This window comes from Zeus faber, assembly GCF_960531495.2.
Source record: "Zeus faber genome assembly, chromosome: 3".
Classification (NCBI taxonomy): Eukaryota; Metazoa; Chordata; class Actinopteri; order Zeiformes; family Zeidae; genus Zeus; species Zeus faber.
The window spans coordinates 6,792,062-6,807,675 of NC_137190.1; the positions used below are offsets into that span (position 1 = coordinate 6,792,062).

Consider the following 15,614-nt stretch of genomic DNA (forward strand, 5'->3'; position numbering starts at 1 on the left):
CGTCACCATCATTACTCATTATGAGAAGTTTAAATGTCAGATGTATGAACGTATGTATACGTATGTGACAAATAAATAACCTCTTGAATCTTGAATTTTTCATGTCCTGCTCTTTTTTTTTCGGCAGATGAAGAAGTTGTTGTTTCGCTTCATTTTATTTTGGGCTGATATTCCAGGTCATCAAGTCGCTCGCCTTAAAATGCTTCCACAGCAGAAGGCTTTTCTCCTTACTTTTTGTTTCCCTGTCTTTGCAGAAGGATTTTTTTGGGGTCGCACGGTTCTCTGTACTTCTCCACCTTGACTTGACGTTCCCCCTTCGTCTCCTCCTTCATCTTTAACTGTGCTACAAAGTCGAAATTGCGGTCGGCATAAAAACAAATAAAATAATGCAACTTCTGTAAATGGGACTCCCACAAAAAGCCCAAGGACACGCAGGGCTGTGGGAAAAAGCTTCCTCTCACCGCGTTTTCATGTGACCGACTGGTGAGATCCGGCCAGAGACGAGCACACCAACGACTGTGGGTTTTTTTTTGTTTTTTGTTTTTTTTGTCAGTTTTGTTTCTGTGAAAGACGCACGCCAGTCACCGCAGCAGCACCCAAATTCCTGACTTTTAATGATGTCGCCATTTAATCTTTTCATGGCCTGATCTTTCATTTTATATTGATGTAAATGTGGAGCAGTGACTCGGTTTGCTCCTCGCAGCTGTGATACTTTGTCATTAGAACCCCGGAAAATATCACCTCTGGTCGTGTGTGTGTGTTTGTGTGTGTGTGTGTTTCTGTGTGTGTGTGTGTGTCTGTGTGTGTGTGTGTGTGTGTGTCTGTGTTCCACTTGAAGAGGAAGACTGTTTCCATTGATAACAGCGTAGCAAAGGCCACTGTGTGTATTTTGAGTCCGAGCCCATTTGTATTCAGTGATAAGAGCACGTTGATAGCGATGCAGGCGAATACTATCTCCCAGAAAGAGCAATAAAGAATAACGCCAGCCTGTGCTCCTCCAGATAGAGGCTTTTGTTTGGAATGGCCAAAAAGAGAATGTAGAAGATATTTCAGTGTTTGAGTTGGAACTGCTGTTTTGCGGCTGTAACTGGTCACACGGAGCAAAGACAGCCGTGTAAACCCTGTGGAAATATACGTTATACATGTCCAATTCTTATTTATCCCGTTTGAGTTAATTTTTTGTTTTCATTTTTGACAGCTCCCTTTTTCAGCGTCGCCCTTGTTTTGTTTGTTTTCAGGAGAAACCGTTGGGGAACTGTTTTTCCGATGGAGCCCCGGGCGACGCTGGGCCTGAGGACGTTGCTCCTCTCGCTCGCCGTCTTCTCCACCGGTACGGGAGCTGGGAGGAACTACCTCTTCACACTCTCTCTTTCTGTCCATCTGCCTGTCTGTCTGTGCAACACTCTCTTACTCTGCAGTCTTCTCCTACAGTATAGATGAAGGAGATATTCATGGAACCTTTAAACCCTGTTAAAGATACTGTACAAATGTTTTTATTTTTTCCATTTCCATTAGTACTGAAATTTGACTTACAAAGTCAAACACCAATTGCAAAACATGATTCAATATGACTTCTTGGGTTTGAATAATATCCTTTCTTTGTACAGCACCTTTTATACACAACATGCACCTCAAAGTGCTTTACACTAATTGAAGGCGATCAAATGGCGCCCAAAAAAGGGAAAGAAGCAAATTGCATTTTATAAAAAAAATCAAGTCAAGTCATTTTCAGATGTGTCATCGATTTAGACCTTTGAAGGATCATGATCATTCCCCTGCAAATTATTTTTAACCATTATTACTCCTCACAATCGTTTAGACTCCACAGGATGGGATATTGCAGCATCGGCGAAGATGCGGTTTACGCAATACAAATATCAGAAAAGTCCAAATGGAACCTATCAAGCCTCAAAAAACATGAATCATTATTTGTGCCGCCAAGAATGAAAGCTGAATGATTTGAGATATGAGGTTCCGGCAATGAAACCTGTCTGTCTTTGAAGTGCGGACCTCCACGTGTCTGTCTCTTCCAGGCTCCAGTGAGAACGACCGGGACTTCAAGCTGTGTGGGATCTGGCGCCACGGCCTGGGCCCGCTGAGCCTGAGCTACCGCCTGACGCCCGGCTGCAGCAACATCACTGTGTCGGCCAACGAGAGCGCCCTGTCTCTGGTGGGACGCATCACGGCCCGGTGCCGGAGCTCTGGGGTCGTTACCCTGGCGCATTCTGGGAGCGGCTGGGCCAAGCAGGCAGACTTCTGCGTGTACTGGGAGCCTCTGCTGGATCAGCTCTGGGTGCAGGTATCAGAACCAGAATCGTGTTGAATTTTCTTGCTCCTGGTTTTCCTGCATTGAAGCCTGTTGAAATGCATAGTAGCCCTTGATCACAGTTCCAGTTTCAAGGGGTTTTACAGGACAGTTTGACTGAAAGCACATAACCCCAAGCCTTCAGATAAAATATTGTATCTAAACCTACCATAGTGCTGTGCTAAGTACAGTTATAGACGATGGGAGCCAACCTTTTATTAAGGGCTGGGTTGGAAAATAGTGAACATTTGAATCATATAATGTGTAATGAAAGAACATTCACTTTTACTTCCAGGAAGGTTGTTTAATGTACATGCTGGAAAAGCATGCCGCGGCATTGCTAAATGCTGGAAACATTTTTGCATCCAGACGGTCAAGATGTGCTGGCCATGCATCGTCCAGAGTTTGTTAAACTGGAAACCAGACTGTATTTCTCTACAATTCTCCTTTGAAACCATTAGGTCTGTCATCGTGTTCACTGTATTAACCAACTGGAACATTTTAGCAACGAGACGACATGAAGAAGCAGGAGCTCTCTGTGCTCAATGTGCTTTATTCATACAACAAGGTGTAACATGTAACGTGCTATTATAGGAAAAAAACAATTGATGGATCCAAATTGTGTTGTCAGATGCAAACAACCAACAAAAAACCCTTGCATATTCATTCAGATAATCTTGTTCAGACATTTTGGTATAACTCAAAGTTAAATAACTAGTATTTGGGGCAGGTGGGGGGCCAAAACCACACCCTGTGCTGGCCCGATGGCCTGCAGGGCCCTTGCTGCACGGATCTGTCCATGGGGCCCAACCAGCCCGTCGAGACGTACGGGATCCTCAACGCCTCCATCAGGGGCGACCCCGCCAGCGCCGGAACACGGAGAGCCTACACCTTTTTTGGAGAAGTCATCAACTGCAGTAAGGAAGAATGGATGGATGGGTGGGTGGGTGGATGTGTAGTTTGACGAGATATTGGTTGGATTCAATATTCTCCCTTGATTCACAATTTTGGAGTAAATCAATGCTGCAGGAAAACTCGTTTACGTTGGTGGAAGTTTCTAAACATCTGGAGGTATCCTGTACTTATTGACTTTATTTATTTATTTATTTATTTTAACATACAGACCACACAAGATGGTTGACAGTGGCCCAAATGTGGTTGCCTGGGCAACCGTAAGTGTTGGGGCCTGCTACTTTTTTCTAAGATAAAAAAAATAATAATAATAAAATGAAAGCCACCGTCTCCAAAACACATTTCAGAACCGGGGAATAAAAAACAGTGCAAGTGTTGTTGTTTGGGTGTGGGCGTGTCTGTTTCAATCTACTCGACGCTGAGCCACATTCCACGGTGTCTAGAAATGAATCGTGTACATCATGATTGTACACAACTCTTCTCATCTTTTGCAGAAGAGGAGTTCTGTGACGACGCCAGCAAGGGATCCAGTCAAGTCAACATGTAATTTCCTCCTTCTCACGTCTCTCATCACACTCAGTATAACACCAGCACGGCGGGGGGCGTTTGCTGTCAATTTCCTCCTACTCACGTTTGTCTTAATTACTGAGAAAGCGACGGCGAATGTTGTGGAACGCTGTGTCATCGAGACGCCGAGTAAATAAACCCATAGGAAGCAGAAGCTGAGCAGTAGGGCGGTGGTCGATTCAGCATTTTGTTTACAACATGCACACAATCTGACAAAAAGAAACACTGTGTGTGTTTGTGTGTTTGTGTGTGTGCGTGTGTGTGTGTGGGGCCGTGCACAGGATCGAGGAGGCCGTGATGAGGTCTCAGGCCGTGGGCAGTGTGGAGCTCCCCTGCGCCCTCACCGCCGTGGTGGAGCTGAAGGACGACCTCAGAGGCTACAACGTCACTCTGCCTGTAAGACTTCCGGCACGCAAACGCCCGGCGACCACGTGGACGTTTCTGTCGCCGCTGTAGCGTGACCCCCGCAATGGGTGGAACGTCCGTTACTCGTTCCGTGTTTTTGTGTACGAAAAGCGTATCGCCCTTTTCGATCGTCACTTCGATTTAGCACACGGCGTCATTAAAAGTTGACCTCATTCACAATCCCTCTTTCCTCTCCAACTCGATATCCTCTTCAGGCGACTAGATGTTCCTTGTGGAGTACAAATCCTAATACTTGTCATGTAATGCAATTAATGTTGCCCACTGGGCGTCGTCCTGGAAGGGGGATCGGTCCTTCTGTGATCCCTTCTCAGGGCCTCTTTTTTTCTGGGAGTTGAGTTTCTCTTTGCCCAGGTGCGGGTTAAGACCGGCGGATGCCGTCGATTTCTGTAAAATGCGCAGCCCTCTGAGACTGCACCGTGCCTGGGGGCTGTAGAAAACCACACTGGACTTGACGCTCAGTCTCCGCTGCCCCTTCAGGTCCCCAGAGGCTTCTCTCCAGAGTCCATCCCCTTCGTCCACCTGCCGCCCTCCCTGAAACCCGCCGACAAGAAGACGGCCAAAGTCGTCTGCACCTTCTTCAGGAACACCTCCCTGTTCCAGGTGCGACCCTTGCTCGGCAGATAACGGAAGTTAGTATGTAACTACTGTATGTGCACAGGTGCGCGGGGGCCGCTTTCCTTAAAGAACCTTTTCGGGAGTTTTGGGAAAAGCGGTTCCCCGCTATAACAAACCGCCTGACCCCGACCAACTCATTTTTTGAAGAGAAAAATGAAACGGACAGTGGTGGTTCGGGAAAGAACAATGTCTTTGTAAAGTTGTACAGCAGCCAGCTGTGTGTGAGCAGCTCGTTCAGTCGTGAAATTCAGTCATGAATGACTCATATCTTTATTTACTTACGTCATATTTTGAAAGGATTTCGTCCTGACGGCGAGCATTATGGACGGGTTCGAGGAAACCGCTCTAAGGAAATCGCAGTGCTGGTTCTTATCTGAGTTCTTATATTTATACAAGCTCATTGTTTCAGTCGAGGGTTTGTTTTCACAAAATAAAAAAACTCTTTGTTTTCCATTTATTCCGTTTTGTTTTTTTCTGTGACCACACATTTTGTTTTTGTATTTTATTTCAGTGTTTTGTTCCTGTCCGTTACAACGAGGGAGTTGTTTTTTTGTTGTGTGGCTTTTAGTGTAATTATGATACTATCTGTATCACAGGTAGGTAACTTTCTCTCTCTCTCTCTCTGTGTGTGTGTGTGTGTGTGTGTGTGTGTGTGTGTGTGTGTGTGTGTGTGTGTGTGTGTGCGTGTGCGTGTGCGTGCAGGATGCTCCAAAGGACATCAGGATCCTGGAAGACGTGGTGGGAATCACCGTGGAGAACGAGGTCATCACCAACCTGATCGAACCAGTCAGGATCGGCTTCCATCACACCGCCATACCTGTAGGTTGGGGTGTGTGTGTGTGTGTGTGTGTTTTGATCTGCATGCACAGCACTCGCAGGTGAACACCCGGGGGGGATGCAAGTGTAACTTTCACGTCTTCAATGTCGCTGTTACAACAGGGGGAACACGCAGGAACCACTTCGCTGCCTCTTCCTGTTCCGTTTTCTCTCACATGAGAACAAACATTCTTCAAATACTTTCGCACTCTGTCACACACACACACGCGCTGAAACATTACACATTCGCAAACACACACACACGGCTCGTTTTTAGTGAACTTTGCGCCTCACGCCCCCCCCTCATCTCCCTTACAGGAAACCCATTCGAGGAAATGTGTGTCGTGGGACACCAGGAGAGGTCAGTTGAAGGACACAGATCATAGACATAGAATATACAGTATAATCCATTAAATATTTATATAATATATATAAATCCAGTAAATATATTGAAATAGTGATTTGCCGTCGAACGTCATGACGACAGAGTTCTGTTGTTTGATGCTCTCTCGTGCCTTGTGTGCAACTCCTGTGCATTTTTCTGGTGCAGATCCGTTGAAAGTCAACTGGAAGGAGGACGGGTGTTGGACGCTTCGTAAAGGAGCAGAAGAAACCGAGTGCCAGTGCAATCACCTGACCTACTTCGCCATAATGGTGGTGAGAAACAAGTAAAACTTATATATATATATATATATATATATATATATATATATATATATATATATATACACACACACATATTCACTGTTTTGGAAAAATCTGGTAAAAAGATAACCTTAGCTTCCACTGGGATGTTTTTTTAAGAGAAAAGAATAAATCAAAGTAGCATGATATCATCGGTTTCAAACGGCACTTTGTTGTGGTTCAATTATATATAGTATATGCTCGAACTTGCCAATGTGCTGCAAAAAAAAAAAAATGCATCAAAATAATTTGGAATGGCTACATGCTTTTAGGGTTCTGCCATCTTGTGGTAGAATGAAGTAAATGCAGTTAACTGCAGCAAGTTGAGTGAACGATATCCATATCCACATTTTTAAACATTTGTCCAATTGCCCCAACAAGTTTTATTTTTAGGTTAGTTATTAAATTTAACCTAGATGATACCTAAATATATAAACTGATGACTTTTGAGGATCTAGTTATTCAGATTCAAGGTCTTTCAACACTCCTACTCAAAATATAATTTGTACTTAATAAATAATATATTTAAACTTTTTTTAATTCAGAATATTTTTAATCAATTATTTATTTTGCTAAAAGATAATTTGTTCCATTTAATGTAGTTGAAGGCATTTATCATTGATTTTCCATACGATAGCGTTACCCAGAAATCTAGATTTTGAACAATGTATTTTATATTTTTTGTGTATTTTCATGATGCACTGTAAGGATTAGGTGCAGAAAGAGAGGAGAAAATGTTGTATTGAAGGAATTGGATCAAATCTTCACACGTTTTTCCCTTTTTTGTTTTTCGTGCCTGTCATCCCAGCGATTGGAGCCCCGACCGGTGCGCCACCTGCTGGCCCTGACCGCCATTACATCTCTGGGCTGCGCCGTCTCTGCCATAAGCTGCGTTGCCCTGATCATCTTCCTCAGCAGGAAAAGGTGACGAGAGATTTGACAGAAATAAGAGGAGTTCTGTGTCTAATTGAATGATCTAATTTGATTCCTGGATATCCAGTTATACCTTTATCGAATACCTCTATTTTATTTGTAACCCTCCTGTTTCTCTGTTCTTTCTCCCTATCCCTCTCTTTCCCCTCTGCTCCAGGAGAGTGAAGGAGCAGTCCATCCCGATCCACCTGGGCTTGGCGGTGTCCCTCGTCTCCCTCAACGTGCTCTTCTTCTTCACGGGGACGCTGGCCAACATGGCGGGGCCGGCGCTGTGTCCCTACGTTGGCGCAGGGCTGCACTACGCCCTGCTCAGCTCCTTCACCTGGATGGGCATCGAGGTGTTCCACACCTTCTGGCTGGTCTACATGGTGTTCAGCCCCTCGCCCAAGAGCTACGTCTGGAACCTCATCGGCTTTGGTGAGTCTGTTTATAGGTGTGCATAGTTTTTATTTAGATTCTACTATCACCACCCATGATGCCAAAATTGTTCTTGCATTTTAGCAGAATTTGCTGATTCTATTCTGTTTGTCGAACGGCTCCACATTACATATTTACGGTCTGTGCGTTGGGGACCGGAAAGATAATATGTAATATGTTTTGCTTGGTTTGTCCAGTAAGAAAACTTGAACATCTAAACAACGGAGAACGGTTTCCCACTGAGTTCAGAGTTTAAAGTGAATATAAAGTTATAAAGTTTATAAAGTGAAGTGTGTAAATCTTTTGATATTTTCAGTAAATTGTAGTATTGATTTTCAATACTCACACAATCACAATGCCAAAGAAATCGCAGTGCGTATCAAATTGGTGTGTGGCAAAAAGGAAGGAAATGTCGGTTATTTTCCATCGTGGCACAAATATTAAATATGTTTGAATATGTATAAAGTGAATAGACTTTTACTTCCTTTCCAGGTCTCCCTGCCGTCCCGGTGATCGTCCTGATGTCCGTTGGGAACATCTACGGTGTGAGGGAGGTGTTTCAAAGCGACGACATCTCCAACCCCTATCTGATGTAAGCTGGAAGTTTTTGGGAGATTTTCAGACATTTTCTGTAATCATATCACTCTGTAGTGTTTTGATGTCGCCTGATAAGATAGGTTAAGTAAATAAAGTAAGTACAGTCGGGAGGCCAGTTTAACCCTTTCCCGTCTGAAAAGTCGAGGCTTCTCCAACGACACGGAGAAAAGCGTATGAACCCCGAGCCAGCACGCCCGGCCTGTCTCCCTTCAGCCGGAGTTCAGGCCATCAAGTCATGGTCGGACCCAAGGGCGGCCCCCTGCTGGGCGTAGATGCGTTGGCCCACCTGTGGACGGAGACGCTGCGCTATGCTCGCAGGGGGCTCGCAGCTTGTGCATTCTAATAATTTTGAGAAAAAGTGCGCTCAGATTCAGTAAAATCATATATTTTATAGTATGTCCACTTTATTTGTCCACTTGAGAGGGCAGGACAGATACCAGCAGCTTGTGAGAAGTGCTGGTGTGCATTGGTACGTGCTCCATAAGAGTAGTTAAGGTTATGGATATGATTTGGATTGTTATAAAGATAAATGAATAATGTTCAACGGAGCAGGATGCTGTGATATGATGAGTAGAATTAGGGAAAAAAAGACGCAGTCGGCGGAGGACAAAAGACGCACTCACAGTGCGTTGAAAGGTTCATCTCTTACGGCTCCCAAGCATTTCTTTTGTCTATGAAATTCTATGAAATATTTGGTTTATATTTATTATAAAAAAAATCATTATTTATAATTATTTAATGTGTCTGGACTCAAAGTTACTCATTGAAAAGCAAGTGTTTTTCTTTACAAATCAAGACCGGCTCGTCTAACAATGGCATCGCATCAGTGCTGAAAAAAATCTATTTGTTTACAGCGAAAATCGAATCTTGACCTTAAAAATCAAAAGTCAAATCGAGTTGTGGATTTGGAGAATGGTGGCACATCTAGTCCTAACGCATCCTTCGCTCCGAAGGTCATTACCACCCCCCGTTTCAGAGTCAATTCATTGAGTTAACGGCTTTGTCCCCACCGCTGTTTGAGTCTTTGTGCCCGGTTCGGGCTCCAGTGTTGTGTTGACCGAGCCGTCCATCTTATGTCCGCACTAAGGACTTAAGGCACGGGAACTGTTTGTGTGCTTCAGCGCCCAGGCAGAGGATCGGCCCCTATCCAAGGAGCCATTGGCGCTCCACCAGGGGAGTGTCCTCCTCACGGGCCCTCCTTAGGGGGCCGCGTCGGTGGAGGATAAATGTCGGGCAGCTTCTTGGAGCTGCCGCTCCAAACACATTTGTGCGGTTTTACATGTTGGACATTACCAGATGTCGTGATTGCCGCACAGGTTTGAGTATCCGGATGCTACGGAAAGTATCCCACAAGCAGTGGGATACGACACCACAGTGTGGAGTACGTTATTACGCGGACCTCCCTCGCTGATCACCGTACTGTTAAGTGAAAGTATACGGTCCCACTGAGTGATAGGGAGCGTTAGGTTGCTAAGGCAGCCACGGTTCCCTGACAAGGGACCACACCTTTTGCCGCAGTGCGGTGCCCCTCTGAGGCGTCCAGCAGCGAAGAGGGGAAGGTGAGCTGCGGTTATATACCCCCGAGTGGGGGTGGGACGGAGGCGGAGCGCCTTCACTTCCTCTGCCTTTCGCCGTGAATGTAGAGTCTTCGACTGGATTACATGATCTGTCAATCAGTCCCATTGACAACATTGATGATATAGTGATATAATGCTCATGGAATGCATGTGTGTTGACCCCTAGGTGCTGGATGAGCAGCAGCCCCCAGGCGGAGCTGGCCCACTACCTGACCAACGTGGCGGCACTGGCCCTGCTGGTGTCCTCGGGCCTGGTGATGCTCTTCCTGGTCTACCGGGAGATCCGGACCCGGGACGAATGGCGGCAGAACCGCGTGGCCTTCCTCAGCATCTGGGGGCTCAGCTGCCTGTTCGGGACCTCCTGGGGCCTCGGCTTCCTGGACTTCGGGCCCCTCACCGATCTCGTCCTCTTCCTGTCCTGCATCCTGAACTCCTTCCAAGGTCGGTGCTGCCGGCGTCGCCGTCGCGGGTGTGTTGTAGGGTGGGGTTGGTGTAAAAAAATAAAAAAATAAAATAAAAATTCGAAAGCGGTTTGATATGAAGTCAAACACAGGACCGGGCTGATGTACCGAACATTACCACGAGGTTAATACGGAGCCAAATCTCACAAGCGCAGTTCCACGTCAGTCCCACTATGAGTCGCTCATATACGCAGGAGCCAGATGACTCCGCCCGCTTCTTTTAAATGAACCGTGTGGGAACATTCCTGGTTCCCAGTGAGCGGCGGCAGCGACGGAGAGCGAGTGTCGGATCGGAAGAGGGCGTGTGGCGGCGTTGTGCCACAGTTGTAGCCGCTGTATGTACACTCCTCCGAATGCACACGTTTTATTTTACATTATTCTACAGTATATTAACAGTTAAAAGTCTAGACCCCGAATGTAAGACGACACCACTTTCTCAGACGTACTGTATTTCCAGGAAAAAAACAAACAAAAAAACAAACAAAAAAATTCAGGGCGGTTCGGCACGGCTGGAGCCAGCGCTCCATTGTGTGCGAGATACAATGGCCCCGCCGTCTGCCGTCAAGGCCACCGCTTAGCGCCGCGTGTCCAAAGAAAAGCTGCTTCCTCTCACGTGCACCGCGCTGCCTTTTTCAAGCACAGGTCTGAGCCCAAGGACTAAACCCAGGTTGGCAGGGTTACAAAGTGGAGGAAAGAGCGTTTCGACAACACATGAGTGAAGGGTCTGATTAGAAATACATGAATCTGCACGTTCATTAATTCATTAGTTCATTCGTTCATACATTCATTCATTCATTTGTTAGTTCATTCATTTGTTCTTACATTCCTTCGTTCGTTCATTCATTGGTTCATACATTTGTTCGTTCTTACATTCGTTCGTTCATTCGTTCATACATTTGTTCGTTCATTCATTTTTTCTTTCTATCATTCGTTCGTTCATTCGTTCATTTGTTTGTTCGTTCATTCATTAATTTGTTAGTACGTTCATTCATTCATTAATTTGTTCATTCGTTCATTCATTCATTCGTAGCCTTTATTTAAATCCTTACCAAACGCATTGAGGGAAAGACTCACATCTGCAGTGGTGCTGCTACAACAAGTAAGCAGGGACGGCAGCAGGTGGTGGTGGTGCAGCAGCACCACCACCACCACACTTGACGGGTCGTCTCTGATGAGCTGTAACTATAGATTTTATGGATTGATCTCTATTGACAAACCGCGTGGAGTGACGCAAGCTCAGCGGAGGGACGTGTACATAGGTCATGTTTGACCCCGAACGCATGTCCTGTTTGACAAGGCGAGGCACCTTTACTGATACAGCAGGTTTCAAACACAAGGCTGTTCAAGGTGCTTTCCATGACACCTCAAAAGACAAAGTAGAGCGACAATAGAATGCATTAAAGTGCATACATACATATACAGTATATATACAGATATATAACAAGGTATATCAAGCTACAACGAACTAAGCATACGTGATATTTTTGTTATTTTTGTCCCGTTGTCATGGCAGCCAAGTTGTATACATCTGTCACCCAATCATGATAGATAGGTCATAAAAGTAAGCGTAACAGCTCCAGATATCCTTCATATTTCCGTTTGGTTGCTACTGTCGACCTCCGTTTGACGTTCAACTTACTGTCTATGTATGACAAAGAACATATAATGAAGAAGACACTGCAAGATAAACAAAGACTCAAGTTACACAAGTCAGACCAGAATTAGAATTACTTATACATCTACCAGGCGGAACAATCGAAACAACTGAACAATGTTCTGGGTCTTCATTGTTATATTTAATCTCTGTTGGTCTTCTAATAGAAAGACAATTGAGAGTCTAACGCTGGGCATGGACTTTCTTTTTTGGAAGCACACCCGTGTTCGGGAAGAAATGTGCGTCGACCTTGAAAGATGAATAAAACAATGGACTACTCGGCGCGGCGAGGAGCCCGCGGTGTGCTGTCCCGCGCCGGCCGAGCGTGTCCCCTGATCCCCGGCGTCTCCCTCCCTCCCTCGCAGGGTTCTTCCTGATGCTGCGGTTCTACCTCCTGGACCGGATGCGGCGGCGCGCTGGGGGCTCCGTGCTGGGGGGGAGCAGCAGCAGCGGCGGCTCCACGCGGCAGCACATGCTCCAGGCCCAGGAGAAGCCCGAGCACGGCAGCATGGGACGCTGAAAAAATGCGACTCCTGTACTGGGACGAAAAACGTCCGGGATGGAAGCAGAGTCCTGGAAGCAGCTGATGAGGCCACGTCTCCAGGAACGGCTCCCTCCGGATTTTTAATTTTTATTTTTAATTTTATTTTATATTAGCCAGGGACCTTTAGTCTCTGTGTACCAGGATTAAATTCACCAGTTGTGAGGTGGCGTTAAAATGGTGAAAGTTCCTAATTTTCAAACCTTGATTTAAAAAAAAAAATAATAATAATAATAATAAAAATTGCATATTTTGTTTTAGCTGAGCTTCCAGCGCCGAATTGAGCGCGACTCATTGTCATGAAGCTCAATGCGGCGGAGAAGGTGAACGCAGGTCGATACGTATTTATAAGTCAGAGACATCAACTATGATTCCAAATGAAAAGAGAGTTTTAACTTTGAATGTCCCGTGACGTGTGTCATGGACGCTGTTTCCTCCGCGCGGGACCGGATCCTGCGCGGCGTCACTAGATTGACTCTGGTTTCTACACGGGTTCCGTCTTTTTTAATCTTACCTTTTTTTTTTTTTTAATTATTATTATTTTTTTAAGACTTTCCATTTTACAGAAGCTGTCTGGACTCCCCCCTCAGCGGGGGGGTCAACACTTGAAATACTCTGGAAGTTTCGGTCGCTGCTCCCCGAAATAAATACTGTTTTCTGAGTTTGAAAGAAAAATGGATATTTTGAGTTTTGTGGGAACCGTTGATAAGCTTTTTATACATTTTATTTTATTTGTTCTTTGCAAGCTCTTGTTTTATGGTTAATTTCAGTCATTTTCAAGTAGCACTTTAGATTTTCACTCAATTCCCATTCGACCACTGAAGTGGCGTAAAAACAAATTGCATTGAGGGTTTTGGTTATTGAAGCTCGACCCATAAAGTTTTATTTTTAGGTTGTTTTTTTTATATTTTGAGGTGTGTGTGTGTGTGTGTGTGTGTGTGTGTGTGTGTGTGTGTGTGTGTGTGTGTGTGTGTGTGTGTGTGTGTGTGTGTGTGTGTGTGTGTGTGTTTAATTGTACATTTATTTTTTCACTTATTAAGTCAAAGAAAATTGTGAATGTTTTTGTGATCTGGTCCATTTCACTGTCAGTTTGCGTCGACCACATTAAAGTGTCACTGAGGCGGACTCTGTTCCCATTTTATTCCTAAATACATCTTGGGAACATGATTGATTGATTTAGATTTTTTTTAACACATACTGTAAACTGATGATATTATTCAGACAAGCTTTTTTTGTTCCCAACTCAGTCGATTAAACTGATTTTCATGGAGTCATAACTTCATATATATTATAGTCCGGTCATTTCCTTTCCTTTCAGAGAGATACTGTGATGTAGCACTTTCTTTTTTCACTTGTATAGAGATTTATATTGAGAGGAAAAAAAACTTTCTTGAACTATTGTGTGTTTGTCTCTGTATGGATGTACAGTATGTGCTGCACACTGAACTTTAATAAAAATATTAAAGTTGAAGGCAGAAGTGACGTGACGTCAGTGGGGTATTTTTGTGCGTTTTTGTTTTTTTTCACTTATTTCGGTGTAAGTCTCGCTGTAAGTACTTTTTTATTTTTTCGGGTTATATTTTGTTTATCATAAGTTTTAGCATTTTACTGTGTCAACCGTTGGGTTTTATTGTATACTCTCACATTTTTCCATGAATTCTTTTTTTCTTATTTTTTATTCCATTCCTTTATTTTCTATCTACCAATCTATCCATCTATCTTTCTATATATCTACCCATATAACTTTCTATCTATATATCTATCTTTATTTCTATCCATCTATCTTTCTATATATCTATCCATATAACTTTATATCTATATATCTATCCATCTATCTACAGTATATATCTATCCATATAACTTTATATCTATATATCTATCCATCTATCTATCTATATATCTATCCATGTAACTTTATATCTATCTGTCCATCTATTATATACCCCGCTGTCCTCCATCTGGCCGTGTGTATTGGTTGCAGTGCACCGTAAGCAGATTGAGCGTTTGCTTTTTCCTGCGCGGCCTCGTCCTCTTTCCTTATCCGAGTCCAGGAGCTTCCTCCCTGGAGTTGCTGCACTTATATCTGTTGTTCTGCCGAAGAACATGTTCATACTCTACTTTCTAGACCACTTGGCCTGTATGACTTGATGTAGATCAATAATGATATAGATGGATAGCTACAGTGGGGCAAAAAAGTATTTAGTCAGCCACCAATTGTGCAAGTTCTCCCACTTAAAAAGATGAGAGAGGCCTGTCATTTTCATCATAGGTTCACTTCGACTATGAGAGACAGAATGGGGGGGAAAGAATCCAGGAAATCACATTGTAGGATTTTTAATGAATTAATTGGTAAATTCCTCGGTAAAATAAGTATTTGGTCACCGACAAACAAGCAAGATTTCTGGCTTTCACAGACCTGTAACTTTTTCTTTAAGAGGCTCCTCTGTCCTCCACTCGTTACCTGTATTAATGCACCTGTTTGAACTCCTTATCAGTATAAAAGACACCTGTCCACAACCTCAAACAGTCCCACTCCAAACTCCACTATGGCCAAGACCATAGAGCTGTCAAAGGACACCAGAAACAAAATTATAGACCTGCACCAGGCTGGGAAGACTGAATCTGCAATAGGTAAGCAGCTTGTTGTGAAGAAATCAACTGCTGGAGCAATTATTAGAAAATGGAAGACATACAAGACCACTGATAATCTCCCTCGATCTGGGGCTCCACGCAAGATCTCACCCCATGGGGTCAAAATGATCACAAGAACAGTGAGCAAACATCCCAGAACCACACGGGGGGACCTAGAGAATGAGCTGCAGAGAGCTGGGACCAAAGTAACAAAGGCTACCATCAGTAACACACTACGACGCCAGGGACTCAAATCCTGCAGTGCCAGACGTGTCCCCCTGCTTAAGCCAGTACATGTCCAGGCCCGTCTGAAGTTTGCTAGAGAGCATTTGGATGATCCAGAAGAGGATTGGGAGAATGTCATATGGTCAGATGAAACCAAAATAGCTTTTTGGTAAAACCTTTTGGTAAAAACTCAACTTGTCGTGTTTGGAGGAGAAAAAAAGCTGAGTTGCATCCAAAGAACACCATACCTACT

General features: G+C 44.3%; 1 protein-coding gene across 1 annotated transcript; it reads left to right on the forward strand.

Annotated features, from left to right (window-relative positions):
* Positions 1-1,241: 1,241 nt before the first annotated feature.
* On the forward strand, positions 1,242-13,848 carry adgrg1 (adhesion G protein-coupled receptor G1). Its single transcript, XM_079997062.1, has 14 exons — positions 1,242-1,330; positions 2,034-2,299; positions 3,036-3,222; positions 3,712-3,760; positions 4,066-4,180; positions 4,688-4,810; positions 5,528-5,644; positions 5,960-6,002; positions 6,192-6,298; positions 7,134-7,249; positions 7,416-7,675; positions 8,168-8,267; positions 10,016-10,290; positions 12,330-13,848. The coding sequence occupies exons 1-14, from the start codon at positions 1,267-1,269 to the stop codon at positions 12,482-12,484; spliced, it is 1,977 nt and encodes a 658-aa protein (XP_079853188.1). The 5' UTR covers positions 1,242-1,266; the 3' UTR covers positions 12,485-13,848.
* The last annotated feature ends 1,766 nt before the right edge of the window (positions 13,849-15,614 follow it).